Source organism: Condylura cristata, unplaced genomic scaffold (genome assembly GCF_000260355.1).
Source record: "Condylura cristata isolate star-nosed mole 26May11 unplaced genomic scaffold, ConCri1.0 scaffold00005, whole genome shotgun sequence".
NCBI classification, from domain to species: Eukaryota; Metazoa; Chordata; class Mammalia; order Eulipotyphla; family Talpidae; genus Condylura; species Condylura cristata.
In genome coordinates, this window is record NW_004567106.1 from 60,075,598 (window position 1) to 60,102,823 (window position 27,226).

Sequence of the window (27,226 nt, forward strand, 5' to 3'; positions counted from 1 at the left end):
GGGGGGGGTGGGGGGAGAGGAAGGGAGGAAGGGAGAAGTGCACTGGACTATGGTGATGGCACACCAGTAATTTGGTGATGGGAAGCCCAAGGGGATTACAACTGAGATGGAAAAAGGCACAAAATGATGCAAAAATAAATTTGTTATTAAAATAATAATAATTTTCCCTAATTATCTTTACATATAAAATCTCAAGGTAATGAAAAGATGCTTGGTTTTTTTCAAACTCAATAAATAGTTACCTTTGATCCTTTCAAACAAGTACTCCTGATTGGGTGTGAGGTCTAGATACTGCACGATGGTGTTTAAAGTTGGAATGAGAGGAGCTTTGACCAGAGCGGCTTGCTTCAAGCTAGTAATACTAGCCTCTGTTGTAAACAAAACACACAGAACACAGATTACTACTCTTTACGTGAGTCTCCAATAAAAGAACTTAAAATACTCCTCCTCATGTATTCCAATAGGTGGGTGCTCTCTGCCTTCACGTCTTTACACAATGGGGAAGTCTGCCCAGACCATCACTTCCCTCCAGATCAATGAGCAAGCCCTCCTGTTCTTTTTCCTCATGAGCACTAGCCACTATAATATACCTTATTCATCTTGTCTATGGCCTGGCTCACCTGTTAGCAGGAAAGCTTAATGAAGGAGAGATGTGTGGCATTCTGCTCACGGCTATGTCCACAAAACCTAGAATAGGTCCTAGCACAGAACAGGTACTCAAGAGGTACTGAAGAGTAAGTGAAAACAGTAATAGCTCATCTAACATTCTGCATTATCTAGTTTATCTAGAACCTAAAACCACACAAACACACTCCAAAAGCAGTATTCAAATCCATTTTGGCAAATCTGTAAACAGTTTTTATGGTGAGGATTTTTGTGTATGGCTCGGAAAATGTCTGCCTAGGTCTAGGGGCAGGTGGTGGTGGGAAATTGGAGACGGCTGCTAAAGGGAACTAGGTTTCTTTTTTGGACGATGAAACATTTGGAAAATGATTGTGGTGATGGTTGTAGAACTTAAAACCTTGGATTTGCAGACTTTAAGCAGATGAACTACCTGGTGTGTAAATCGTATCTTGGTAAACCATCCTACTTAAAAAACCCTATAGATATTACAAAGATTCAGATATGATATTACAAAGATTCAAATACTTTGTTCACCTCAAGATAGAAAGTGGTTAAATAGCTCATTACAAGAAAGAATTTTCCACTTGGCAGACTGTTTAAAGGTAAATCAAGTGCTCTCTTTTCACATACCTCCTATTTGTAGCTCTGGACAACCCATCCGTCTCATCTGTGTGCTGACAGACTCAATCTCTTGCACAAGTGGCACTAATATCGTCTCATTGATCCACTAGTAAGAAATTAAAGATTTTACACACATAACTCTAAGTTAGCTCGCAAAACAATTATTTTAATGAATTAACTGTTTAATATTTGAAAATTAACAAAGCATAGTGAAAGAGGATTGAAGTGGCAGTAACCTGAGGTCTAGATAATTAGGTAATAGGTTTAACTCACATATGCCTATTTTTTTCAGAAGGGAACATGAAACATTTGGCTGTAAAGTTTTTCTTAAATTTTATGATTATTATACTTAGCTAAAGGATAATCTTCAGTTTACATTTCTAGGGTAATTACACAAACATTTATTCATGTAGTGATTATACTGATTGTGGTCAGATAGTTTTTCAAGTTAACATACTTGATTAACTTCCAGCAGGCTAATCCAATTCTCTAACCACAGAAAAGTCAATTTATTATACTTGAACCTAGTGTGTGAATATTATATAACTTTAGGACTCAGGGTTTTTAAACAACATTTGCAAGGCTAATATCAAACTCATCCAAGGAAACACCATCTGGTTTGCTGGTGTGTCATGTGTTTTATGTGTGCTCACAGCAACTGTAATCACTACTTGTTTCCATGTTTCTGTTTAACTAAAAAGTGGAAGGAAACAACATTAGCCTACAATTCCTTATACAAAATTCTGAATTAAAAACCACCACCACCCCTGGTGATGCAAGGGATTAAGGCACAGCACTTATGAAGCTCTATGAAGCTGACCCGCAGCCGCTGCAGCACCAGTTCAATCCCTGGCCAGGGAGTGACCCACATGGCGCAGCAGACCTCTCCTGTCTTGCCGGCTGCTCCCCTCAGCAGTATATTTCAGCCAGTCTGCCTGCTCTGTTCCCCACTCCGTCTTTGGTGAATCCTTCAACCCCCTACATCTCTGGCCTGTATCCAGTTCTTGTATGCATAAGTAAACAAATCTTAAAAAAAAAAAAAAACAAAAAAACCAACAACAACAACAAAAAAGCCTAAAAACTTTTTTTGTAATCCACTTAGCAAGGAAATTTGCTATGTTGGCAAGATCTGCACCTGAATCCTCATAAAGCTACTTAGAGACTTTCTCCCACCTAGTGTGACTATTCACTTGCTTTATTGCAGAAACAGTAATGTGGTTGACTACTGAGTATTTAACCATTCCACTAGTGTTATTACAAAAATACAGGGTATATACATATATATGGAGTTCAGATAAGGGACTGTGCTTGTAATTCTTTTAAGTTAATATTCCCAACCAAGATTTCATATGTTACATATACTAGCATTTTACAAAACTGTAAGGAGAAACAGAAAGAACACAGTTCTGGGAGATTATTTCACCCACTCAATCTTCAATATTTATTAAATGCATCCTACCTGCCAGTCACTCTTTGGCTGCAAAGAAATGATCTAAGGAGTCCTGGCGAGACATTTGGACTTCCTGGATAGTTCTAGAGTTGGGCCCAGAAATTTACTTTTTAAAAGCCATCCAGGTTATTGGTTTCAGAAAGTAGGCTACTATTTTTTCACCACTCCCTCTTGAATCCTATTTAAGTTATAATAACAAGAATTTTAAAAAAGAAGTACAAATTTTAATATGTTTCTAGAAACTGCAGAGTGGGGCTGTGTGTGGAAGAATGAAACTGTGGAAGAAGCAAAGCAGCAGCCTGCAGTGACTATAGCCGAGGCTTGCTGTAGCGGGGCAGGGCAGCCTGCCCGCAGGGCCGGTACCACACAGATGCCACTGAGAGTGGGACACAGAGGCAGCGCTGAAATGGGGGCCTCGCTCTCCAGGCACAGCTGGCCTTCCCCACCCCCATATTTGTTTCCCTTATAATTCTGGATACATAGTAGACTGGACAGGAAAGCTTTTGAAAACTAAAATTGAGATATGGAAAAGGTGACCTTAATTTCCTTTAGCAATTCAAGATACAATGATTCGCTAAATGTGGAGGGGAAAAAGTCCCACAAAAATGAATACCTTAAGACAAATGTTATATTTTAAACCCTACAACTCTGACAGCACAATTAAGGCTACCAGAAGATAGGGAGTAGGTAGCAAAATATGGAGGGGGTCTAATGGCAGAGGATTATGGGTGCCTCGCTGATGGATGTGGAGTGGTAACAAGTATCTGAAGAGATGTTAGCCCATACATCTGAATTATATAGGGTGTTTTATACAAATATTATTACCTCAATGAAAAAACAATTATTATTTATAAAAGTCATCTTGGCCTTATAGGTGTACCACCTAAAAAACAATTTTAACAATAATTCTGATATTCCAATAATTGAACACTAATTGATATTCTAATATCACACCTTGTATATTAACAGGCACTAATGTTGCATAAGGAGTAATGTCACAACTTACATTTCTGAACTTGGCTGTCCATGAATCCATATGATCAAGAAGTTGTCTATTCATAGTCACTCTTGCCCAAACCTATTAAAAATGTTTAAAATGAACAATCACTGATTTCTTACAAATCAGTCCTTATTTCCCCCCAACTATGTGAAAGCTTTGGGGAAAAAAATCCTCATAGCATCAATATTTATGCAATGTATGATATTCTTATTACCAACTTGGTTGTTATTCATGTAGATATAACAATTCCTTATTTTAGTATGTTCAGGGAAGGGGAACATAGTTCTTACTTTTAAAAACAAAATTAACGTGTTGTATTCGGTATCAAACTGATGAAGTTATAGACTGTCAAGTGTTCTAATCCAAATGTATTTTAAAAGCAAGATTTTTGGTTCTATCAAGTACAATTAGATATGTGAGTCTTGATCATGAGAGCAGAAAAATGTTTTACACAGGACATTAATGTCAACTACGTGTCAACACAATAATACAGTTTTGGGTTTATAAGGCAGGAGCCTTTCCATTTTCTAGGCTTGTAAATCTAGAAGTAGAAGTGGAGGTGATAGGAAAAAATGCTTCCAGAGTTTCTACCAATCTGTAAATCACAAATACTAAGTCATTTTTATTCCCCACTCACCTCTTCTGCAGCTTGTTTGGAGCTGAGATCAGCTTCATCTTTATTAGCACTTGGGGCCTGAGATCTACAAGCAAGCTGATACTGAAACTTCTTTAAAGTCTGTGCATAATCCCCCATAGAACGACTATAGTTCCAAAAAGTAGGACTGGTAGAAGGTGAGGTAGAATCTGGGCTTCCTACAACAATCAATGGAAAGAGCATCAGTTTGTTACAGAAATGTTTACACCTTAAGCTGGCACATAATACTGGGTTCCCAGGTGCCTAGGTGAGTGCAATCAAGGAAGATCAAACCTTAAGGATCTTCTCTTCTCCCGGACACTGTCTCTTCCTTAGAGAACACAGGCTGCTTGTGCTAGGAACATTTTCTGAGCAGTATCAATTTAATAGTCACTACATTACTATTAAACCACAACATGTGACCGGCTGACAGTATCTGCTATCTGCTTGTTTTTGTTGTAAATTAAGCTGGTTTCATTCTGTATGACTTTCAAATGATTTAGTGACAAACAAAAGACAAATTTCTTGAAGAAATAAATAGGCTAAGAATACCTGCATTTTTAGAAGCTCTGAATGGGATAACTACAGTCTCCTATTTATAAACTACTCTTTGAACTAGCAGTTAAACTTACTATTCCATGTACTAAACTACATTGCATTCATAGCCTGAAGTAATTCCTGTATTCAAAGAGACTGACTGCACTCTAAATTTGTAAATACACTTGAGGAAATACAAATAATTATAGTCAGAGACCTAATCTCATAGAGAGCTCTACTATAGTACTTATAACACTTTGAGGTTATTTTGTCTCTTTTCTCAAATAGAATTTGAGTTCCTTAAGGGCAAAGTTGCTCTCCCTAGCATCTGGTCTACTACCTGAATTAGTAGCATGTTTTCAAAGACAATTATATGACCCTTACCAAGGACTTATTTTTCCTGAATTTAACACTTACCCAAAGCATTTACTGACACCTCAAATATACATATAAAACTCATAAAAAGCCAATTCTTTTAAAAATAATCTTATCAGGCCCTCCCTGGTGGCACAGCGGGTTAAAGCACTGCACTAAGAAGCTGAAACCACTTCCGCATGAGTTCGATTCCCACCTGCCCCAGAGGAGACCACATGGTGTGGCAGACCTCTCCTGACCCGCCCGCTGCTCCCCTTAGCAGTGTACTTCGTCGATCTGCCTGTTCTGCTCCCCACTCTGCCTCTGGTGAAGTCTTTCACCACCCTTGAGTCTCTGGCTTGTAACCTAGTTCTGTATGCACAAATAAATAAATCTTTAAAAAAAAAAAAGATACTTAAAAAAAATAATCTTATCAGAATTTCTAAAAGGGATACCTATAAAGTAATAAAACTGATTTTCTTCTGCTGTTTAAAGAAAGGATAAGAAATCATGGAAAGAGTATGTGGCAGTATTTCAATTTATAGTCTCAAAAATGAAGCCATAGCCTTTGAAAATGAGTCTTGTACAGTAGCTTAGATGACTAATAATATAATTCATTTGGGATAAAATAATCAGAGTAACAAACTACACACTAAGCATAAAGTTAAATTTCCAAGTAGGACTTCTGACTAACAGTAACAAATTAATGTCATGAAAGGAAACTTTAGAGCAATACAAATTGAATAAATAAGGAATAAAAAAAGATAGTAAGAGACATGTTCACAACAGAACAGAGGTTCTCCTTTTTGATTAATCATTTGACTATTACCTTTAAAAATGACAACCAAGCTTTCTGAAAGAAATCCTGAACCTTGAGAAAACTTTCAATAAATACCAGTTTTAGATGATGGAACAAGTTTTACAAAGCTTAAAGAATAAAGAAGTAAGATGACAGAATTGAGGTTTTAATACTTGTTAAATATTTGCCAATGTACAAGTAAAATATATAGAGAGTCACTAACAAAACAGGGCCTCCCTATAGTAACAATCACAACAAAACAGCCAGCTGGAGAACCCCACAGACTTAGGATCAAAGCATACAAGAGATTTGGAATTCTAACATAAGGAGCTGGGAACTAAAATACTTCTCACTATAAATACCTACAAGTGTTTACTAAATAAGCCACATTATTTAAACAACCAGAACTTGTAAAAACCAAGGTGGAATAGTCAGTGGTTAAAATGAAGAAAGAATTGGAAAACAGAGTGGCTACGTATGAACTGGTGTTGTGGTGGCTCCGGAGAATTTTGCAGGAATTATAGTCTTGGATTTCGGAGTCCAAGTGGAAAAGGGAAGTAAAAAAGTGGACCCAGGAGAGATAAAGAACTGGATCAGACCCTTCTTCCACCTTCACTGGCATAGGGTTAAGAATCTCAAAGGGCCACAGAAAAATTATCGCCAGTGGCACCAGCGATAACAAGGAAAATTATCTCAGGTCGTCGGGAGATTTTTTCCCCTAAATCTTTGAGATTTAAAAGGTACAGATCCGCCTTCATGTGGGTTTAGAGTCCCCACTTACACCACTTGTTGAGGTCTAGGAACCTTCATGTCTAGAAGTTTATTGTTAATTCAAGATCAATGATACGATTTAAGCACCTGCCAAGCACACACACAAAACTGCTAGGAGAGATAACTTCCCGCCCACCCAGCTGCCCAGGATAGAAAAAAAACACACTTCAAACAGTACTGAAGATCAACATACCAAAACAAACATCAAAATATGTAAATCGCAAAGAAACAAGCATGTAAGATGCACAAGAGTCAAAAAACCAAAAATATTTATATTTAACTTTCAAAAACAAAGTTGTATTTAACTTTAGCTAACTGAACTACCAGAAAGAGATTTTTACAAAGTACGTTTTCAGATGATTGAAAATTTTAAGGAATTGAAAACCTAACAAGGTACTCTAAAAAAATCAGAAATATCTGAAAGGGAACCACATTAAACTGGAAAAAAATGAGAACAAAACTGACAAGAAAGTGGAGTTAATTAACCAAACAGCTAAAGCCAGGGCTAACCATGGGTAAAGTAAGCACAATGCAAGACTGTGGGGTGAGGGGGAAAACAGAGAGCTTTTTATAGAAATATGCCAAACTATTAAATGTAGAAGAAACAAGAATATTAGAAAGTCATGATGAAGACATGAATGTGTGTGAATTTATATGTTTTTGTTTCTCTGTATGAATATATATACTTCTTAGCTGGCTGCTAAAAGAATCTACAGTAATAAAACCCATCAACAATGGCATATCCAGTACCCAGACATTCATTTCTAAATATTCACCACTGAAAGGAATTGCAACTGCTTGGAGAAACGGGTTGACACCAGAGCTAGTTAGCCAGAGGAAATACAAGGTGAGCCCAGAATGGCTATCTTGTGATGCTGCAAAGCTAAAAAAAAAAAAGGCCTCAAAGATTGATGGCTTTATGTTAAAAGTATATAGAGATTAGTTTAATGAGAATCCCACTAGCCAAGTCTGAGACAATCTAAACATTAAATTAAAATGACATAATGGGGAGGAGGAAAATTTCTAACCGTAGAATGCCAAGATATAAATGTAAAAGATGGTTGCCGTATAATATGAATGTACTTAATACAGTGAATTATATTCTTAAAAAAAGGGTTAACTTTATGCACATTTTATCAGAATAAAAATGTTCAAAAAAATAAAAAAGGATCAGTATAGAATGAATGCTGTATTACAAAGCCACCTATGATGGCCAATAGCAATTATGAAAACAATCTTAAAGTGTTAATACTAGTAAATTAAAATTTGATGATCAACAGGACATGTGTATAGTCTTAAAGCAACTCCTCAAAAACACTTATTATTTGTATATTAATTTGTACAAAACACCCATAACCTAAAGGTATATAACAGTCACAAATATAAGGATAGATACAAATATACCAGGCAAACACTAACCAAAAGAAAATTAGTATAGCTGTGTTAACATCAGACACAATAGACTTAAAGGCAAAAAGTCTCATAAAAATTTCATATATGTTTATGCGTTGTCGGGAAAGTCATGGCGTTATTTCCTTTATGTAAAAATGCATCATGACTTTTCCATTGACCAAATATTTAGCTAGTTTTTAATTAAGAGAAGACATTTAAGGGAGACAACTGATGTGAGCTTTAAGTACCCTTTTTTAGTAACTAATAGATTAAGCAGGCAAAAATTAAAAAGACAAAGAATTTAAGAATACCATTATGAAGTTTGATTCAATGAACACATATGGAAACCAGAATTTAGAGGCTATGCATTCACAGTATAGAGAACCATCTGTAAAAAGAGGTCACAGAGCAGGTCTAAATGCAATTTTCAAAAAATATCCCAAGATTAGTAAGGTACATATCAGAAACTCTACTCACAGTACGTTAATCACTTAGAGATGAAAAAAGAATAAAGCTTTCATTTAGTGTTTGAAAGTTAAAGCAACACTAACAATATAGGTTAAAGAAAAAATAAAATTGGAAGTGAGAAAATATCTGGATATGAAAAAGATGTGTAGAGAATACAGAAGCTGTACTCTGTTATTCTTTATAATTTCCAATAGACATGAACTATTTCAAATTTTTAGAAACAAGAAAAAGCATGTATCAACAAATAACAAGATAATATTGATTTGTTTCTTTGACATTTGTAGCACTTTCAGGCAAAATTAAATTAAAAATCAATGGAGAGATTTCAAGTGACACAAAGAGTCATGGTCCAATAACCTGCTTCCTCATCGTGACCACGCTTTAGCACCTAATGTGCTTTCTGTCAAAGTTCCTGAGGGGGAAAAATCATTACTCGGTTCAATAATGTAATTTGGTTTCAAATAATTGACTTTGTAATAATCAAATCCACCCCAAATAGATTAAGACTTGCTAACATTGTTTCCAAAGGTAAACTAAAGATGAGTTCAAAAATGTTTTTGAAAAACAGCAGCACTTCTAGAATCAACCTCTGCTTTCCCCTGCCACACCAACCTCCCAAAGCACTACCAGAAGGGGACCCAAACAGCACTTCAAATTTGGTATGAGCCACTTCAAGAACACTTTATATACCTCAGCTACTAAGTAGAAATTATTAACTTGCACTGTCTGAAAATGCTTCCATCTTTTGGCTCAAGATTATTCAGCTCACCTACATTTTACTTCTTAATTAAAATCTCTCTTCTTTTTTTTTGTTTTCTTAAGATTTTTATTTTTTTTTTTAATATTTTTTTTTATTTATTTATTCATACAGAACTGGGGTACAGGCCAGAGGCTCAGGGGCGGCGAGCGGCTTCACCAGAGACAGAGTGGGGAGCAGAACAGGCAGATGGACGAAGTACACTGCTGAGGGGAGCAGCGGGCGGGCCAGGAGAGGTCTGGCTTGCCATGTGGTCTCCTCCGGGGCAGGCGGCAGGTGGGGATCGAACTCATGCGGAAGTGGCTTCAGGTTCTCAGTGCTGCGCTTTAACCCGCTGCGCCACCAGGGAGGGCCAAGATTTTTATTTTTTTGATGCAAAGAAGAACTGGGGTGTAGGCCACAGGTGGGGGGGAGGGGGCAAGTGATTCACCAGAGACAAAGTAGAGAGCAGAGCAGAACAGGCAGATCTACTGAAATATACTGCTTAAGGTGAGCAGCCGGTGAGACAGGGGAGGTCTGCTGTGCCATGTGGGTCACCTCCCTGGCTGGGGATCAAATTCTGGCTGTAGAGATGAGACCTAACCCTATGCCCACGAGGGAGGCCCCAAACTTAATTCTAATGGCATAACACTTAACATATAAAACGAAATGCATTTCTCTTAAGATACTCTAGAAAAAGACAATTAAAAACTCAATTGTGGGTAACAAAGCAATGAAAATAGTGGGCTAGGGTTAATGTACAGTGACATAAAAATGTACATTAGATCTAAAATAACACCATGTACCCAGCTTAACTCTATGCTGCTTCTCCTCTTCACTTCTAAGAAAAGTATCCAAAGTTCGCAGGTCTGTCATGTAGTCTTCTTTGTCCGTAGGGGAATTGTAGACAGTGGGTGAAGAACGGTAGCGCGATCTCAATCCACTGCTCTCCACTGGTCCAACAGTAGCAGGGTATGGAGAAGAAGGAGAGGGGCTATAGCCTGCCAACTAAACAAAAGAGAAGAATTTTGTTTTCTTACAGTGAAATGTATTTTTGCCTTCATTTTTGTCTTTTAAAAAGCAACATAAGCAGAATGATCAAACTCCAGAACACTGATAATACCCAAAGCCAGCCATGATGGAGCAACAGGAACTCTCGGTCACTGCTGGGAGGAATGCTGGTCGAAAGGACCGAAAGGACCGCCACCTTTCTACAAGCCTGACAGATTCTTGCCACGCAATCTAGTGACTGTGTTCACTGGTATTTACCCGACTCACACACAACAACCTACGTCGGGGTGTATGAGCAGCTTTAGTCATAAGTACCCAAATGTGTAAACCACCAAGATGAATGCACAAATAAACTGTGGCACAGCTTTCTGGTTAATGAAATCTTATTCAGCATAAAAAGAAACAAGTCATCAAGTCATGAAAAGACATGGAGAACTTAGATGCACATTAAGTAGGAGAAGCCAGTTTGAAATGGCTACTACAATTTCAACCATGAGAAAAGGCAAAAATTATGATGGCAGTAAAAAACGATCAGTGGTTGTCAGGACTGGGGTGAAAGGAAAGATGAACAGGTGGAAAACCAGGAATTTTTAAGGCAGTGAAATTGCTTCATATGACACCAAAAAGTTGGGTATGTATATCATGTATTTGTCCAAACCCATGGAATACACACCACCAAGAGTGAGCCCTACATTACTACGGACTCTGGGTTACATGGACCATTCTGGTTAGGATGTTGACAAGAGGAGGCTGTTCCCATATGGGGACAGCAGGTATATGTGAAAACTACCCTTCCCCATCAGTTGTGATCTTAAAACTTTCCTACAAGACCACTTTTTTAAAAAATACACATTTTGAAAACGAAAATGTGAAGCAATAAGTCCCACAACTGTACCTACTAGAGATAAAATTATCCTTTTTCACGTTCTATGTTTTCAAACTTAAATGTACATAGCTATGTCAACATATGGTGATAACACTTGTAGGCTTTATAAATGAGGATTAAAAAAGTTAACCAAGCATTCCTGTATAAAAATCTTTTATAAATGCTTTTCTTCCTGGCTGTATATTTTAAATACATTAATATTTAAAAATGTTTGCTATACAAGGATATTTTAAATGAACATTTAATTTGTGTTTCCTTATACTTATGAGTTAAACACTTTAAAAATACAATTACTAGTCATGGGTATTACCTATTTTATTAACTATTTACTTGGCACATTGATACATTTCTTTCTACTGGGGTTTCATGATCAATTTTACTAGTTTGTAATAAATTAAGGAATACCAAAACTTATAATTGTTTAATGCTGTTTGAAAATAAAAGCTAATCTCCTTTCAAAGTGATTTCTCTGTTATTTCAATTAACATGCAAACTTCTTATATGTACTATGACTTGCATGTTGGTCTTTAATTAATTGGTTTATTTTTGCTCAGAGGCATAATCACTAAGCTTCAATATCAAAGGCAAAGTAGCCCAATTCTTACACAAAATGTTCTTGGTTCACTTATTTTCTGTAATTTAAAAACCAGTAAGTAAACTCTAGAAACACACCAAAAAGTTGGGGGGTTAAAACTGACTGGATTGTACACACATTATAGGTAACTATGAGAAGAAAATCTTTATAATATCTTATCCAAGAAGATATCCTAAGGATGGTGTTTTGAAGGCTTCACTTTTATTTTGTAGCTTTATTTATATTTTGGTTAGAAATATAGTGTCTAATTTCATGATTATTTTTTAAAAAGGAAGACGCAATATTCAATAGTTATTGATATAATTTTCTTAAATGTTACTACTTAAATCTTTCATATCCTAATTTGCTGCCTACTTTAGTGGACACAAAATGATAATGTTAAAGCCTATCTTTTTTTCCCATAGCTTGGAGTTTATGCTACATTACATAATATATAAGGCTCATAACTATAAGATCTTTATTATGATTTCTTTCTTAGATCAATGTAAAATGACCTTTTCACCAATAAAATGCTTTCTCCCTTAAAACTTAAAATTGTATTTTGATTATACTACTGTTAACTTTTACTTTTGTGCTTTCCTGATAAATGTGTCTTCTGTACTTTCTTTTGATATTTTCTTAATATATCATTTAAGACTTTAAAACAAGAACTATTAATAAGGTGAAAGATCTCAATTCATATTTTTTCCATGTAATGTGTAAATTCAACAATGTACAGGGCAGAAAAATGGCTAAAGTAAGGAAAAATTATTTCTTTAAAAGTAAACATTTTCCTGGCATTTGGTAGTAGGTGTGACTCTTCTCTGTACAAACAAAGTATAATCTCTCATTTAGCCATTTTTGAAACAAAACAAGCAATAATGTTTGACATTATTTGTTAATTCATTTAACACTCATTATAATGAAATTATTAAATACAGCACTAAAATACACAGCAGGGGAATGGAAACCATCCAGAAAAAGACCCTATAATACATAAGAGTGTATAAGGTGAAGGAGGAATCACAAATTGATGAAACTAGAATTTACTTAATATATAGTACTGGAATAACTAATTTATTTTGGCAAAAACCCAAAACATGAAAACCTACATTTTATATGTCATAGAGAGGTTGGAAAAAAACTAATGTTCTAAGTTTAGAAATTTCTAAACTTGAAACAAATATGAGAAAAGACATATTTGACTACTACAAAATTTAAACTATTTTTGTTTTCCCCCATAGTTGAATCCAAACATCCCATTGAAAGTGCTCACATTTATGAGTTACACTACATGATAAACCTAATTTTTCGCTAAGATAATACTCCAACATGATGACAAGCATACAAATTCTGTAAGGATTTACAAAAGTTTCACATAAAATAACACAGAATTCAGGCACATGGATAAAGGAAACTAAAAAAATTATAGTTTCAGCTTCAAAAGATCTTGCAGGAAGATCTTGGATGATGAACTGAGGTTCATTATCTTTGTAAAATACACATTTTTTCTTTCATTTTAAGATGTGGTATAAAGAACTTCTGACTAGTGTCAAGAAACCTGGGTTGGATTTGTGGCTCTTAAGTGGATGATTTTGGCAAGTCAATTGCCCACTGCTGCTCAGTTTCCTCACTGATAAAATGAAGAGTTTGAACTTAATGATAATTTCCCAATTTCAAAATAATGTGAGTCCTTACCTTAGTGTAGCCACTGACAGGGGAGTAGGTCATCCCAGGGCTGTAAGAACTGCTGCCACCTGATGACAGGCCTTGAAGCTGAGGGCTGTATCCAGTTATACAGCTGGTGGTGAACTTGGGGCTGGTGCTAGGTGAGCGAGATGGGCTATAACTCAACACACTCTGTCCCTGAATTGAAGGCGAGGGGAGAGAGGAAGGAAGCTGGGTTGCTGGCAGATCATGTGGAGGAGTAGTCTGTACAACTAGAAAAAAAACAATAATAAAGGATGTGTGTACATGTATCAGTAACATTTCTTTTTTTTTAGATTTATTTATTTATGCATACAGAACTGGGGTACAGGCCAGAGGTGCAGTGGCAGTGAGAGGATTCACCAGAGACAGAGTGGGGAGCAGAGGGGGTCAACTGACAAAGTACACTGCTGAGGGGAGCAGTGGGTGGATCAGGAGAGGTCTGCCGCGCCATATGGGTCACCTCCAGGGCTGGGGATCGAACTCACACTGAAGCGCTATGCTCTAACCCATTAAGCCACCAGGGAGGGCCCTCAGTAACATTTCTGTGAGAACAGACTTAAGGAACTTTTCTTCAGGGAAAAGGAAAAGTGACTTGATTGTTAAGTTACAAAGTATTATTATCACCAAAGGACAAATTAGTTATTTACTATTTCCTTAGTGTTCAAAATAAGAAACTAGCTTTAATGTAGCAAGTTAGTAATTTAATTTTAATTGTAATTAAATAATGGAACAAACTTTCATCAGGTTGTTGAATGTTAGTTCCACTCAACTCATTCAAATAGGAATGATAATCATTGGTCTTAAGACAATTTATTATAGACCTGTTTAATATAGTTGAACCAGATGGCCTTAGAAGTCCCTTCCCACTGAGTCTATGAAATGGAAAATTAAATTGGGAAAGATTTATTGCTAACCTTTTCCCCACCTTTGCAAGAGATATAAAACACTTACCAGCTGTTTTCAAACCTAAAAGTGTTTGCTGTTCAGGGCTAACAACCAGACTTGGTGCCACAGTATATTTGAAATATCTCCAAAAATCAAATAAGGCATTTAGGCTGAAGAGAGATGCAAGGGCAAGTTCTGGAAGAGAATAGAACTTACTAGGAAAAAAAAGTAGGTTGTAGTGGTGGTTCAACATTTTAAAGGAAGAAATAAAATCCTATTTTAGCAAATTAACAGAAAACTGAACATTATCTCTTAATTCCTCTCAACTACCATTTAATGTCCATTTTGTGTAGTGATTTTATCTCTTACCCTTCAACTTTACACAATAACCACTTCATGGATTGAAGTAAAAATGAATCAACAGCTGTAGAGAATTCAAATTACTTTTGTACAACATATGGCTAGTTACTGAAGCTGTGACTCTAATTCAGGCCTGCTGATCCAAATGTCTTGCTCTTTCACTCACCCACCTCCCTATCATAAAATTCAGAGCCTTAAGGACTTTTTATATCCAAGGTCTCCTGAAGCAGACAGAAAGGAATGAAGAACTCCAAGGCAGGCATAAGAGAGTAGACATCTAACTGGTCTGGAGACTACAGAGGTGAGGTAGGAAGCACATTTCAAGGAAAGTAAAAAATTCAAATCTCACCACCCCCAAATTTTTCCTTTACAGAATCCATGATTACCTTGGTTGAATCGTTACTACTAACTTAACTCTCTCCTGTAAACTAGAATATTCCTTCCAGGATGGGAGGGACCCTGTTCTCTTCCTGTTGTAGTCCCACATTCTGGAACACAGCAGGCTCGCAAACATTTATTGAGTGAAGGAATGAATACTAAGTTCAACTAAAACTTAAATGAAACCTTTCATTGGTAGTAAATCTAAATTACAGTGGAAATTACTTACCAATATACCAGAGGGGCCAGTATGTCACATTATAATATGAACTAATCAATTTCCCAGTCCTGAAACAATTAGAAAGTCTTTTTAGTAACTAAAAAAATCAAAACACAGACAAATCTATTGGTTCCATTAACATTTTCACTAGAAGGGTGAGAGTGGGGGGTGGCTAATTAACTTACATTTCAGTATATATCATTCCAGCCACAGATACATTTAGGAGTCCCCAGGCTAAAACCACTTTCCTAGCTTCCGTTTCTTTTCTCATTTTGATGGTTCTGTCAATAAGGGAAGCACTAGGACTTGGCTCCCCTTGCATCTATTCAGAAACAAAAAACACAAGAGTTAACCCAGAGTAAATAGTTCCCTATTTATGAAATCAAAATGGTGTCTAAAGGTTACTAAAAATTGCACATACCTCCCCTCATCTTTAATGTGTCGTGCCAAAATGTTTTATATTTTAATATATGAAAGGGAACCCCTGGGGTACAATTTCATGGGTGCCATTTGCAGTCAACAGAGACCTGACAGGTCACTTGAGAGAACAATTTATCTCCAGGAAATAAAAATGTCTCATTTTTGTAATTTAAGGGTTGGTGACTATGTCTGCAACTAGTCTGTACTGTGTTTTTGGATTATGTCACGGGGGCCAAGGCCCTAATCCATGAAACTCAAAATACCAAGTTTTGAGACAAAGTACTCCACAGCTCTCTCCTATCTCTTCAGGCGGAAGCCATTGTTGGTCAGATCCTAAATAGCAGCACTGTATGCTGCTTGGCGTCGCTGCTAAACTATCAGGATTTAAATTTCAGAAGGTCGACTACTCCTAGTTTTAAAAGGACGAAGTGGGGGGCAAGTGTGCATTCATGTTTGGTTCATATAAATGGTGTTTGCATTTCCATTGTTCTGTTAGGCTTCATCTCGTACAGATTTAAGACTTGCTGCAGCTACAGGGAGTCGTACTCCACTGAGTAGCGTGCAGGGCCCTGCCTGCCACCCAGTCCCCGCATCACATCTCCCCAGGCGGGAACTTCCCTCCCCTGCTGTCCCATTACAGACTTTTAGCAACCCCCATAGCTTCCTTCCTCCCTCCAACTACGGGTGGTGGGCCGCCTGGCCATATCCCACTTTGGCTGAACCCTAGGCAGATCCGCAGGCTCCAAACTCCCAAGTGCCGCGCGGACTCTGCGTCCAGGAAGCACAAACATGACCCCGAAAACGCACCATGTTCTTCGGCCGGAAGCTTCTGGCTCGCGCCACTCCCTACTGCACATGCGCGAAGCCAAACTAAGGGGAAGGCGGCCTGCTTGCTGGGCTATCGTTACCGGAAGAGCGAGACTATCTTGTCTCGCGAGAAGATGAGATAGGCGGGGGGAGGAGGGACAGAGGCTGGAGCGTTACCAAGGAAACAGCTCTCGGGTTTGTGCCTCCCTCTCTTCTGTGAGGAGAAAGCTGGGCAGCAAAATTCAGACCTGGTTCTGAACCCGCAGTAAAAAAGTAATAATTGTAACAAGCTGAATTTCGATATAGTAATATAGTTTTAGCTTCCTCAGGGCATTTGTAGACTCATTTAAAAGTAGATTTTATTAACCAAAGCGGTAATTGTAGGCTTCAGGGTGCGTGGTAATGTGTCCACATACCCTTTGCAACGACAAAGCACTTCTCACACTTCTGTGTTAAGAAAAAAAAGTGTTATGACCGATGTAAAATTGTAAATATTCGTGTAATGAGGGAGCAGTAATAAAAACTAAAATGTGTTGTTAAAGTGGCTAATGGTTTTGAGGTTGGGGGAGGGGAGCCTTTACTTTCAGTGCATATTGGTTGTAGGAATTTCAGATCCTGAGGAAAAGGTTCAGCATGGAGTTCAGTTGGGTTTTGTTTAATAAAACGACTACAATGTGCCACTGAGCCCTGCGCAGGGGCGTAAAAGCAAGGGAGGTGCTCAGCCCAGAGGAGCGTGCAGGTGCACTGGGTGCAGTGAGTTGGAGCGGGCTGAACGCGTGCTGAAGGGCGATGGGCCCAGGTGCCCAGGAAGCAGAACAGTGTGTCCCAAACAAAAGCATTATTACTCCATGTCACAATGACCAAAATTTTTCCTAAAATGCTCCTAAAGTCAAAGAAAGGAGAACAATGTTTTCTCATGGTTTTGCACAATGAAAACCTGTAGGTATATTATACTCTTAAGGATTCAATAGTTTGGTTTTTTTTTAGGAGGGATTTCTACATTGCCTTTGTAACAATGGCGTTTATGTTACATTTAGACATAAACTAACAAAAATTTTTCAAAATGTATGTGTGAAGAGGTTGTAAGTCAAATAATGAAACAATTTTCCTCAGGGCATTTATAGACTTGCCATCCCATATCTGATTCTTTCCTGGGAAGAAATTGTATAGGTTGTTGCGATTCACAACAGACGCATCTATATTTCCATGCAATCGCTAAAGAATTCAATGTAAGGTAATAAATTACCTTAATGTAATTTATACTTTTTGAGCATTTATTCAAAGCTTACATAGGAACACTACTATCAAATTTGATATAGTTAGTATTATGCTTTAGTTTGCTAGTATTGCCATAAATGGCAGAGACTGGGTGGTTTAATAAAAAAAATGTGTTTTTTTTGTTTTTTGTTTTTTTTTTTTTTACAGATTTGGAGGTTGGAAGTCCAAGATCAAGGTGCCAGCAGGACTGGAGGAAGGCAGGGCACTAGGGAAGCAGGTGAGGTGGGCATGTTTTTCTCCTAAGGCTTATTCCATTGGCTTGCTGTGTTCTCAATGGGCTTTCCCCCTGATGTCTTTTCACTAGATCAGGGCCCTATTCTTATGACTTTATTTAACCTTAACTACCTCTTGAAAGACTCTCTGTCCTGATACACTTGAAATGGCAGTCAGGACTTCAGCATTAAGTCTTGGAAAACACAATTCCTCTACAACCTGTCAGAATTACATATGTCAATATACAGTGCGATGATACAAACAGAAGAAACAAACCAACGAGCTAAATGACTACCTCAGAGATGTTAAGAACACAGCAGATACCATACATGCAAATATCAGAATAAAAGATTAAGGCAGCATATACTTCATTGGTATATGTGGCAAATATAAACTTTTTCACAGAAGTAGTTTAGATAACTCTTCCAAAGAAATCCAAGAGGTATTTGTCAATTGTGTCATAGTCACTGAAGTGTATGTCACAATAGGTTGCCAAGGAAGTTGTCATGCCCATGGAGAGCAGCGCTTCCCACACATCTTCATCCCTTTGAGTATGTTTTATTTTGAAGCAAGAAGTCATCATGGGGGACCTTTTTTCCTTATTTTGGGAAGTGGATCCTCCCCCTATTCCTTTAAGTTTTTCCATTCCAAATCAGGATTATGAATGCCGGAAGGATGACTCTTGTGGAACAATAGGGAACTTCCTGCTTTGGTATTTTGTCATAATATTGATCCTGATGATCTTCTCTCGGGCTTCTGTCTGGGTAGGTTACCCTTTTTAATTTAAAATAATATGTTTCTGCTAGGGAATTTTCCATAAATATCTTTAATTTGAGGTAGCTACTTTAACAAATATTTTAATTTATTTATTCAGGGAAAAACTGGGGTGTAGGCCAAAGGTGTGAGGAGGTGAGAAGATTCACCAGAGACAGAGTGGGGAGCTAAAAAGGCAGATCTACTGAAATACACTGCTGAGGAGAGCAGTTGGCAAAGCAGGAGAGGTCTGCTGTGCCATGTGGGTCAGGTCCTTAGCTAAGGATCCAACTCTTGTCACAGTTCTGATAGCTTGAAAGAGCTAAGATTTTAACTCCTATACCACCAGGGAGGCACAATGAAGCTACTTTTTAAAAGTTTGTTTTGTAGTTTTAGAAAGAATACATTCTCATTCTAGAGAATCCAAAAGTTAAGAAAAGAAATAAGAAGAAAGTTCAAACTATTGTACTAGGGATAACCACTGTTAATATTTTAGGGGATGTCCTTCTATTATTTCACTTTTTCTCTATCCTAATATACTTCTCTCCATCTTGCTTTCTAACTTTGATCTTACATGGTTGGCCTTATAACATTTATATGCTCTTACTCTGCTTTTTTAAAAATCTAAATATTATTTTGTAACACTTGCCCAAATTATATGCTGCACTCTTAATGACTGCATAATTTTTTGTCTTGTGATTGTACCATAAGCAATATTGCAGTTTGAGATATCTAGGTGGTTTGCAGTTGGTCTATATGCTATGTAATATTGTGTAAATTTCCTTAGTGATTAATGACTTCCAAATTCTTTTTGTATCCCCTAATTTTAATAGGATAAATATAGGACCAGGGGATTTTATAGAGAAGCAGAATATTCTTCTCCTAGAATAAGATGCAGAACTAAACTAAACAGGACTAATCACCACTCTGACACCTCCTTGCAGAAGGAAATGGCATCCTCTTAGGAATCAACTCACTTTGTCAGCATTATGATGTTTCAACATATTATGAGTAACTGAGCTCTTATAAATTGCTGACATGGAATCCTTTTCGGCCATTAACACTAGGCTGATGATTAATCAAACCACCATCATTTGGTATTATAGACAGAACACTCGGCTGGCAATGGGCAGCAAGGCTGGGGCACTATCAGCTCAAGATGGAGAGGAGGTTTGTTATTAAGTCTTTGCCAGATGGATTCCATTATAATAATCAAAGATGCTTCCCCTCAAGGCCTCCTCTCCCTGAAGGAGAAGCTTCATCTAAAGTCCAAATGCTTCTTTGGGTAGATTCTTTGCCAAAAGGAGATTTAGAATAGCGATAGCTTATACATGTCTTATAGTCCCTAGCTAAGTATATTGAATTTGTCTAACCTGGCAAGAAATACTACTTTAGAAAATTAGCGAAAAATTGAAATTGATTCCCGGCAAGTTCACCATGAAGACTACAGAGGTCTAAGCTATTCCTTTACTCCTTGCTTGCATCAGCTCTTTGGAGTCATAAAGTCCTGAACTTCAAGGACCTTAAAAAAGCACAAAGTTCATGGGCCCTCCCTGGTGGCGCAGTGGGTTAAAGCGCAGCACTATGATGCTCTCCACAGCCACTGCAGTGCGAGTTCTATCCTTGGCCAACGAGCTGACCCACATGGCGCAGCAGCATCTCTCCTGACCCACCTGCTGCTCCCCTCAGCAGGATATTTCAGTCAGTCTGCCTGTTCTGCTCCCTACTCTGTCTCTGGTGAATCTTTTCACCCCCTGCACCTCTGGCCTGTACCCCAGTTCTTATATGCATAAATAAATAACTGCTAAAAAAAAAAAAGCATTAGGTCCAGCCTCCTGTTACAGGCAAGTAAGACTCAGTACCCACCCATCCCCCGCCTTTTTTTATTGATAAGGCCCAAAGAAATTAAGCGATTTTCCAGTGTCCCACAGGTGGTTAGTGACAGAGTGAAAGAGACCCAGGCTTCCTGCCATATTACTTGTTGCTTCCACACATAGTTCCAAATGTTGAATCAAAACTCTTCAGTGCTCATTAAAACCTTAATTATCTTAGAGGTTTTGTCTTTCACTCTGTATCCTTATTGGCAGCTACAGTCCGCTGGACTGCTGCTCCTGAAGGGTCCCAGATTTGAAATCTGAGAACCATATGAGAGCTAGTCAAGGAGGATGGAATTTTTCCTTCACTTTGAACTTCATTTTCCCTGCTTAACTCTGAGTCTTTATTTACAAACCTCCAAGTAATGTTGAAAGCGTGATGGAAATATGGTGGTAATTATCCTCAAACATGAAGCACGCTCATTTCCTCTGGATTTGCCACTTTTAAAGATGCCTCTACCCTTTTGCTTACAGTGCTATATTTAGCTTGTATGTTTGTTCAGTGTTTATTTAGACGGCCAGTGCTGGGATTTTTCCTGACAATACCAGTCCAAACTCCTCATTTTGCTTATGTGGAAACTGAGGTGTTATCATAGAGTTGGTGAGCGGCAAAAGGCAGAGCTGGCCCCCCATCCTTCCCTTCCGGGAGACACAACTGCTATTTTAGCTCACTGAGTCACACACATACACAGTTCATAAAATGCTTTGGGTAACCACAGTTCATATGATTTCACTTAGCTGGATGTAAAAATCTTTCTTTTGATTTTGTGATTATGTACTGATTAGACATCAAATCAAATAAGAAGGCTTTCTGTGAGAATGATATAAACCAAGTGTTTTTAAACATGTTCCCACTTCCAGTACAAAAGTAGGCATTATAGAAAATATGGAAATGGCAGGAAAATAGAAAAAATAGAGGTCGCTCTAGATTAAATAGAAACAACCATTTACTTAACTATTAGGTTTATAAACTAATCTCTTAATAATCATCTCGATGTATATTAAATTTAAAATATTTCAGACCTGCACAAAAAAGAGAATAATTGCAGTAATGCAAACAGAGAGGTACCTTGTTAGAGATACTCACCTACCGTTGGTGTGACAGATATTTAGAAAGGACTGGGCCAAGGACGATAGATTGCAATTAAGAATATCCAAGTAGGGCACTTTCAGCACAAAGGAATGTGACTTTCTATGTAAATCCACCCCCACGCCCCAGTTGTAGACAGATTAAGGAATTGGAAGGGGGAAAAGGTGTATTGCCACTCCAAAAAAGTCAACATTTGCTAATACTTGCATACATACCTTAAAATCTTTTTTTCCTGCTTTAGCTAATTTGTGTTGATGCTGCCTATCCAAATTTGCATCTTGATTTTTAACAAAATTTTATTTTCTCATGTTTTGATCCATTTATTATACCAGGATGAATAGTTCTGGGCACAAAACTTTCTCTCTTTGGGGAATTATTTCCTTGTGATAGATTTCCAGAAGAATTTTTATGTGTCAAAAGTGTTAGGAATATTACTGACATTTTTGAAACATTCTGAAAGAGTTGTTTTATATTTGTGTCTTTGGCAAAGACATTTCAGCCCAAAGAGTGAGAAACTTATCTGGAAAATGGGGCAAGAATATCTGAAAATGGAACTACTCAAAGAAATCTACTTCTTCTGGTTCCTATCTTCACAGATGATATAGTATGGTTGCATTTTGAGGAATGTTTCTAAATGAATTAGGATATATTTAGCCTAGGAATTCAGGTAAAGATTTTAAAGAATTATCAATCATGTGACCTGTTAAAAATGTCCTTTAAAAAGTAACTATAAACTTATCCTAGTATAATAAAACCTGTTTGTGTCATTTTTCTATAAATGTGAGTGGAAGAAAACTTTATAACCTATAATTCTGATCAGTATTATTTTCTCTGAAGTCTTTGTTCCATTTCACTTGGTTCAGATATTTTGATAGAGTCTGTTATCAGAGCCTGGTCTCCTAGAACAGACATCAGAAGATGACTATAACAAAAACTCAATAGTTATTGAACTGTACTGAATGTTTAAAATAAAACATTATAGAAAGGGTCTAGGGTAATTATGTTTCTTAACAAGTAAGTGTGAGCGAAAAGCAACCAACTGACATCACTACTACTAATTTACATTTCTGAAACAGATGTCTGAGAAGAAAAAAGATGAAGACAGTGGGACAAGCACTTCAGTAAGTAAAGGTGAGTGCCAGGACACACATGGTATTAGCATATGATGGGAGAAATATGTGTTGAGTGTGGGGAGCAAACAGCAAAGATGAACAGCTCAGAGTTTGGTAAGGCTGCCCTTACCAATGGGAGGGGTCCTTCCTTCATTTTATTTTAAAAGATTTATTATTTATGCTTACAAGAACTGAGGTACAGGCAAGAGTTGCGGGGCGGGGGGGTGGTGGTGGTGAGTGGATTCACCAGAGACAGAGTGGGGAGCAGAACAGGCAGATGGACTTAAATACACTGCAAGGGGAGCAGCGGGCGGGACAGGAGAGGTCTGCTGTGCCGTGTGGGTCACCTCCCTGGCTGGGGATCAAACTTGTGCTGCAGTGGCTGCAGATAACTTCATAGTGCTGCGCTTGAACCTGTAGTGCCACTAGGGAGGACCCCGGGTCCTTCCTTTAGAGCAGAAAGATAGCATAGCTGATTTAGCAAAGTCGGAAGAGATTGTAAACTACTGATAGGTAGAGCTCAAGTTCTGTTTTTATTCTGTAGCATTCTCCTGTCACACATGCCTTTATTGTTAGCTCTATTACACAATTATTGCTAAATGTTACATCTTTTCCAGTAACCTATAGCCAGTGTTATGCTGGTAAATGCTTAACAACTGGTTCCCTAAAAATGTGTGTATACATGTTTTCTTAATTTTTAAAAATTAACATGAAAGGTGTAAATCACACAATATATTTTTTATTTTGTTTTCATTTTTATTTATATATTTTTATATCATTGTTCATTTTTGTACAATGTTTAATTTCTCCTCTCAGATGTTGTCCCTATAAAATTCCCACCACCAAGACATCCATGAATGGTCACCCTAGACTTTTGGGCTCTTACATCCAATTTTGCTCCCTCTCTCTTCCACTCCCCTGATGAATGTCTCTGATTTATAGTTTGCCTGCTGTTTTTGTCTCTCTCTCTCTTTTTTTTTTTCCTGATTCCTTGTATGGTTTCCCTATGTTCCTCCTAAAAGTGAAACCATCTGATACTTTTATTTTTCCTTCTGACTTATTTCATTGGGCATAATCTCTTCCAGCTCCATCCATGTTGCTGTGAATGACCTGAGCTTATCTTTTTTTATTGCTGAGTAGTATTCCATTGCCTCACCCAATAAAAAAGTAAGAAAAGATGTAACACTATGTTTAGTTCCATGTAGAAAATTGGTTACTGCAAAATAATTTCCTGGATTTTTGTCAGACCTTTTCAGCTCTAGCCAACCTATGACTGCAAGTTATGAACAAGAAGAGTTCCAATATGAAATTTACTTACCTTTCAGTTAAGGAGTAAGATAAAAGTGCAATAGGAAAATATATATTGGAATTTAGTTTGCTTGTCAATGATGTGAGTGACTTCTTTTCTGACTTGTATAAGGGTGTAGAACACTTTTTCTCATTTCTAGATGTCATTCACAATGTCATGGCTATAGGCATGACACTTTTCAATGTAATTTATGTCGGTAACATGTTCTGTATCTTTTTCTTAAACTTAGCCAATCAACAAAACCATATATCAAGTCCTGATTTTTAGCATTTGTGCTTTTTTAACCCATAAAACCAATTTCAAGTTTCTAACATTTGTCACTGAACATAGAATTGGAAAGAGATGCACTATAGCACCTCATTATTAGTATTTCTAATATTCAGGTACAATGGACATAAATAGCTTCAAGAGAATACATGATAATAAAATGTGAAATAATTAGTAAATGATGGGTTTTGAATATTATGTTTCTTCATAATAAATTGATTTAATGGTAAGTTTGCATAATTTAATTTGTACTAATGGCTCATAAAATATCTGAAAGTCTAAAAATCATTTCTGTGATCTGACAGATATAGGCGAATCCTGGCACACCATTATATAATGAAAAGATAGTTTCTGGATAGCCAAATCATGTTCATACCCACACTTGAATTTTTAAGACTTCAAGGCAAAGGAAATAAAAGATCTTTTCCTAGAAAAATTTGGAGAATTTTCCCTTGATCTAATACCAGGAGTTGGTTCACAAAACTTTAAAAATAATATACCAAATAACTGTCCAACCCTTCTGGTGTGTGGAGATTTGGTATTTTACTGGAAAATGCACTAAGGTGTCAATATTTGCAGATGAGTGGAAGAAGGTATGACTTGGAGAAAAATAGTAATATAAAATTAGTAGGAATGAACCCACACATACATAGGCTTCATTAGATAAGGTGAGGTTGTAGTAACCCATTAAATGCCTAACTGATTGATCTGCTTTGTTGGTTGTTAGCAAGCAAAGATACTTCTCATAAGCGGTCAAACAAAGATGGTGCCTGGGACTCTTCACAAATGATGAAAAAATCAAGGCTGAGCCAACTTACCCCTGTAACTAACTCAGAAGTGGCTTTGGTCAATGCCTATCTTGAACAAAGACGAGTCAGTCGCCATTTTCAATTCAGCCAGGAGAATCAGACCCTTGACAGTGATACTACGGAGTGTGACAGTGACGAATCTAACTCTGGAGCATCTTCATGGAAGGAAAGTGAAAGTGAACACCACCTTATTAAGAAGAGAAAGAGGCAAAAGAATCTGGGAAATCACCAAATCAGGGAGAGGCCCTGTCTCCACTGCAAAGCCATGAGAACCAATGAATGGTTGATCCGTCATTTCCTTCAAAACACTTCAGTAACAACCCCAACGAGGGGAGATATTCAGGAGGAAAATTGTTTACCTAACATTAACAAAAAAAATCAGTAAATTTTTAATTTGGTTACTCCTTACCTTACTAGAAGCTGAATGAAGAGATGAATGAAACATGAAAAATTACCAGAGCTCAAGGTGAGGAGGCGGTTATAAAAAAAAAAGTCTCTACTAACAACAAAATCATACTTTGAACCTAAGTGGTAAAATTTCAGATACTTTTTTGTCCCCAAACAGGCCAGTGAATTTGTTTATGGCATCGCTGGAACATCATAGTTCTGCTCCTGCCATGGTTTTTTATTCAAAAGAGCCCAAGACAGAGATTTTATGCTTTGAGTGTATGTATTTTGTTTTTGTCTGTATACAAATAAGGAAGCTCTTTGAAAATATATTTGTGTTCAGAAACCATTTCAGTTTGTCTATTATCTGACTAAGTGAATTAAGTGAATAGAATTATGAAATAGAATTGACCATATTCTCCAAGTCCATACTTTCAGGTGACTCTCCCAAAGTTATATTGTTACACAAGCATCAGCTACATGCTGGTGAAGAGGAGCAGAGGAGCTCAAAAGCTGTAACAGATCTGATTCCGAGGTTAAGACAAGGAGCGGGAGGTGGCATTATCAGAGGGGCAGCTGGGCTGTTGGCTGTCCGTGGTTATTGGACAAAAGGCATGGCAAGTATTAAAGGGAAAAAAAATCATTCTGGCATTTAGTAAAATGCCAAGGAAGACTTCATTCAACACTATGTAATAGGGGTCAAGGCTATTGCAAGAAGGGAGAGAAATAGAGCTCATCTCCACAGATGGCAAGGAAGGGTGGGGTTTGATAACCAGCGATGAAGAAGGTCACTAAACTGACCTAGCTGTATTCTGTCCAGGCCAAAGACAGGATAGACACCAAAGTTGAGATCTAGTCGAGAGGTCAAAGGAGCTTGATTGAAATTAGGTCAAACAGAATCTGCCACAAGTTAGTCTCAAACTAGACATAGTTAGGGCTGGGTTTTCCAGTTTCATGGAGACCCCAGTGGCGGGGAATTCAAGCAGGCTTAGATAGATGAGTTGTTATGGGAGTTCCTTCTTCAGAAGAATGACAGAACCCCATCCAGGAGACAAAACAAGATTCAGATCTCAGAGAAGAAGGTTGGCAGAGGAAATAAACAGCAGGGGGTTCTGGTCACAGGACCAGCGTTCAAAGAAGGATTAAGACTTGGGGAAGGATTTAGGTAACAAAGTATGATAAAAAGGGCAGCTTCATACCAAGAATTTAGTCTTTTGTGGGGCCTGGGGGAAGAGATCACAGAGACTTTAGGCTTAGAGAGCTCCATACTAGCAGGCTTCTTAACTGATTGCAACAAAGAGAGTCAGAGGGCAATGGGAACTCCACATTGGAACTAAGTCACTGGAATCCTGGACACGGAGTGACCTTTCTGAGCCCATTTATGGAGCCCTGTCTTATTCAGATCACCCCAGTATTGGAACAGACTTGAAGCTGCAAGTGAAAAGCAGGACAACTTCAAGATTCACGTCAGATATCAATCTTTCAATGAAGACTTCC

General features: G+C 37.6%; 2 protein-coding genes across 2 annotated transcripts in view; one reads left to right on the forward strand and one right to left on the reverse strand.

Annotated features, from left to right (window-relative positions):
- The window catches only part of TMEM209 (transmembrane protein 209), a 27,672-nt gene extending 10,975 nt beyond the window's left edge, over window positions 1-16,697 (reverse strand). Inside the window, exons 1-10 of the mRNA XM_004677041.2 lie at window positions 16,638-16,697; window positions 15,596-15,732; window positions 15,420-15,478; window positions 14,519-14,647; window positions 13,556-13,797; window positions 10,193-10,394; window positions 4,333-4,508; window positions 3,702-3,773; window positions 1,255-1,351; window positions 243-368 (exon numbers count right to left, since the gene is read on the reverse strand). Coding sequence (XP_004677098.1) covers window positions 243-368; window positions 1,255-1,351; window positions 3,702-3,773; window positions 4,333-4,508; window positions 10,193-10,394; window positions 13,556-13,797; window positions 14,519-14,647; window positions 15,420-15,478; window positions 15,596-15,732; window positions 16,638-16,640 — 1,243 coding nt within the window. The 5' untranslated portion in view covers window positions 16,641-16,697. The remainder of the gene's footprint in view (window positions 1-242; window positions 369-1,254; window positions 1,352-3,701; window positions 3,774-4,332; window positions 4,509-10,192; window positions 10,395-13,555; window positions 13,798-14,518; window positions 14,648-15,419; window positions 15,479-15,595; window positions 15,733-16,637) is intronic.
- A 2,012-nt stretch (window positions 16,698-18,709) lies between these two features.
- On the forward strand, window positions 18,710-25,727 carry SSMEM1 (serine-rich single-pass membrane protein 1). Its single transcript, XM_004677186.1, has 3 exons — window positions 18,710-18,892; window positions 22,922-22,976; window positions 25,261-25,727. The coding sequence occupies exons 1-3, from the start codon at window positions 18,710-18,712 to the stop codon at window positions 25,725-25,727; spliced, it is 705 nt and encodes a 234-aa protein (XP_004677243.1).
- The last annotated feature ends 1,499 nt before the right edge of the window (window positions 25,728-27,226 follow it).

Coding starts and splice junctions, on each gene's coding strand:
- SSMEM1 (XM_004677186.1), top strand. CDS start 18,710: ATGGGGGACCTTTTTTCCTTATTTTGGGAAGTGGATCCTCCCCCTATT. Junction 18,893..22,921: donor TCTCTCGGGCTTCTGTCTGG/GTAGGTTACCCT, acceptor TTTCTGAAACAG/ATGTCTGAGAAGAAAAAAGA. Junction 22,977..25,260: donor AAGCACTTCAGTAAGTAAAG/GTGAGTGCCAGG, acceptor GTTGGTTGTTAG/CAAGCAAAGATACTTCTCAT.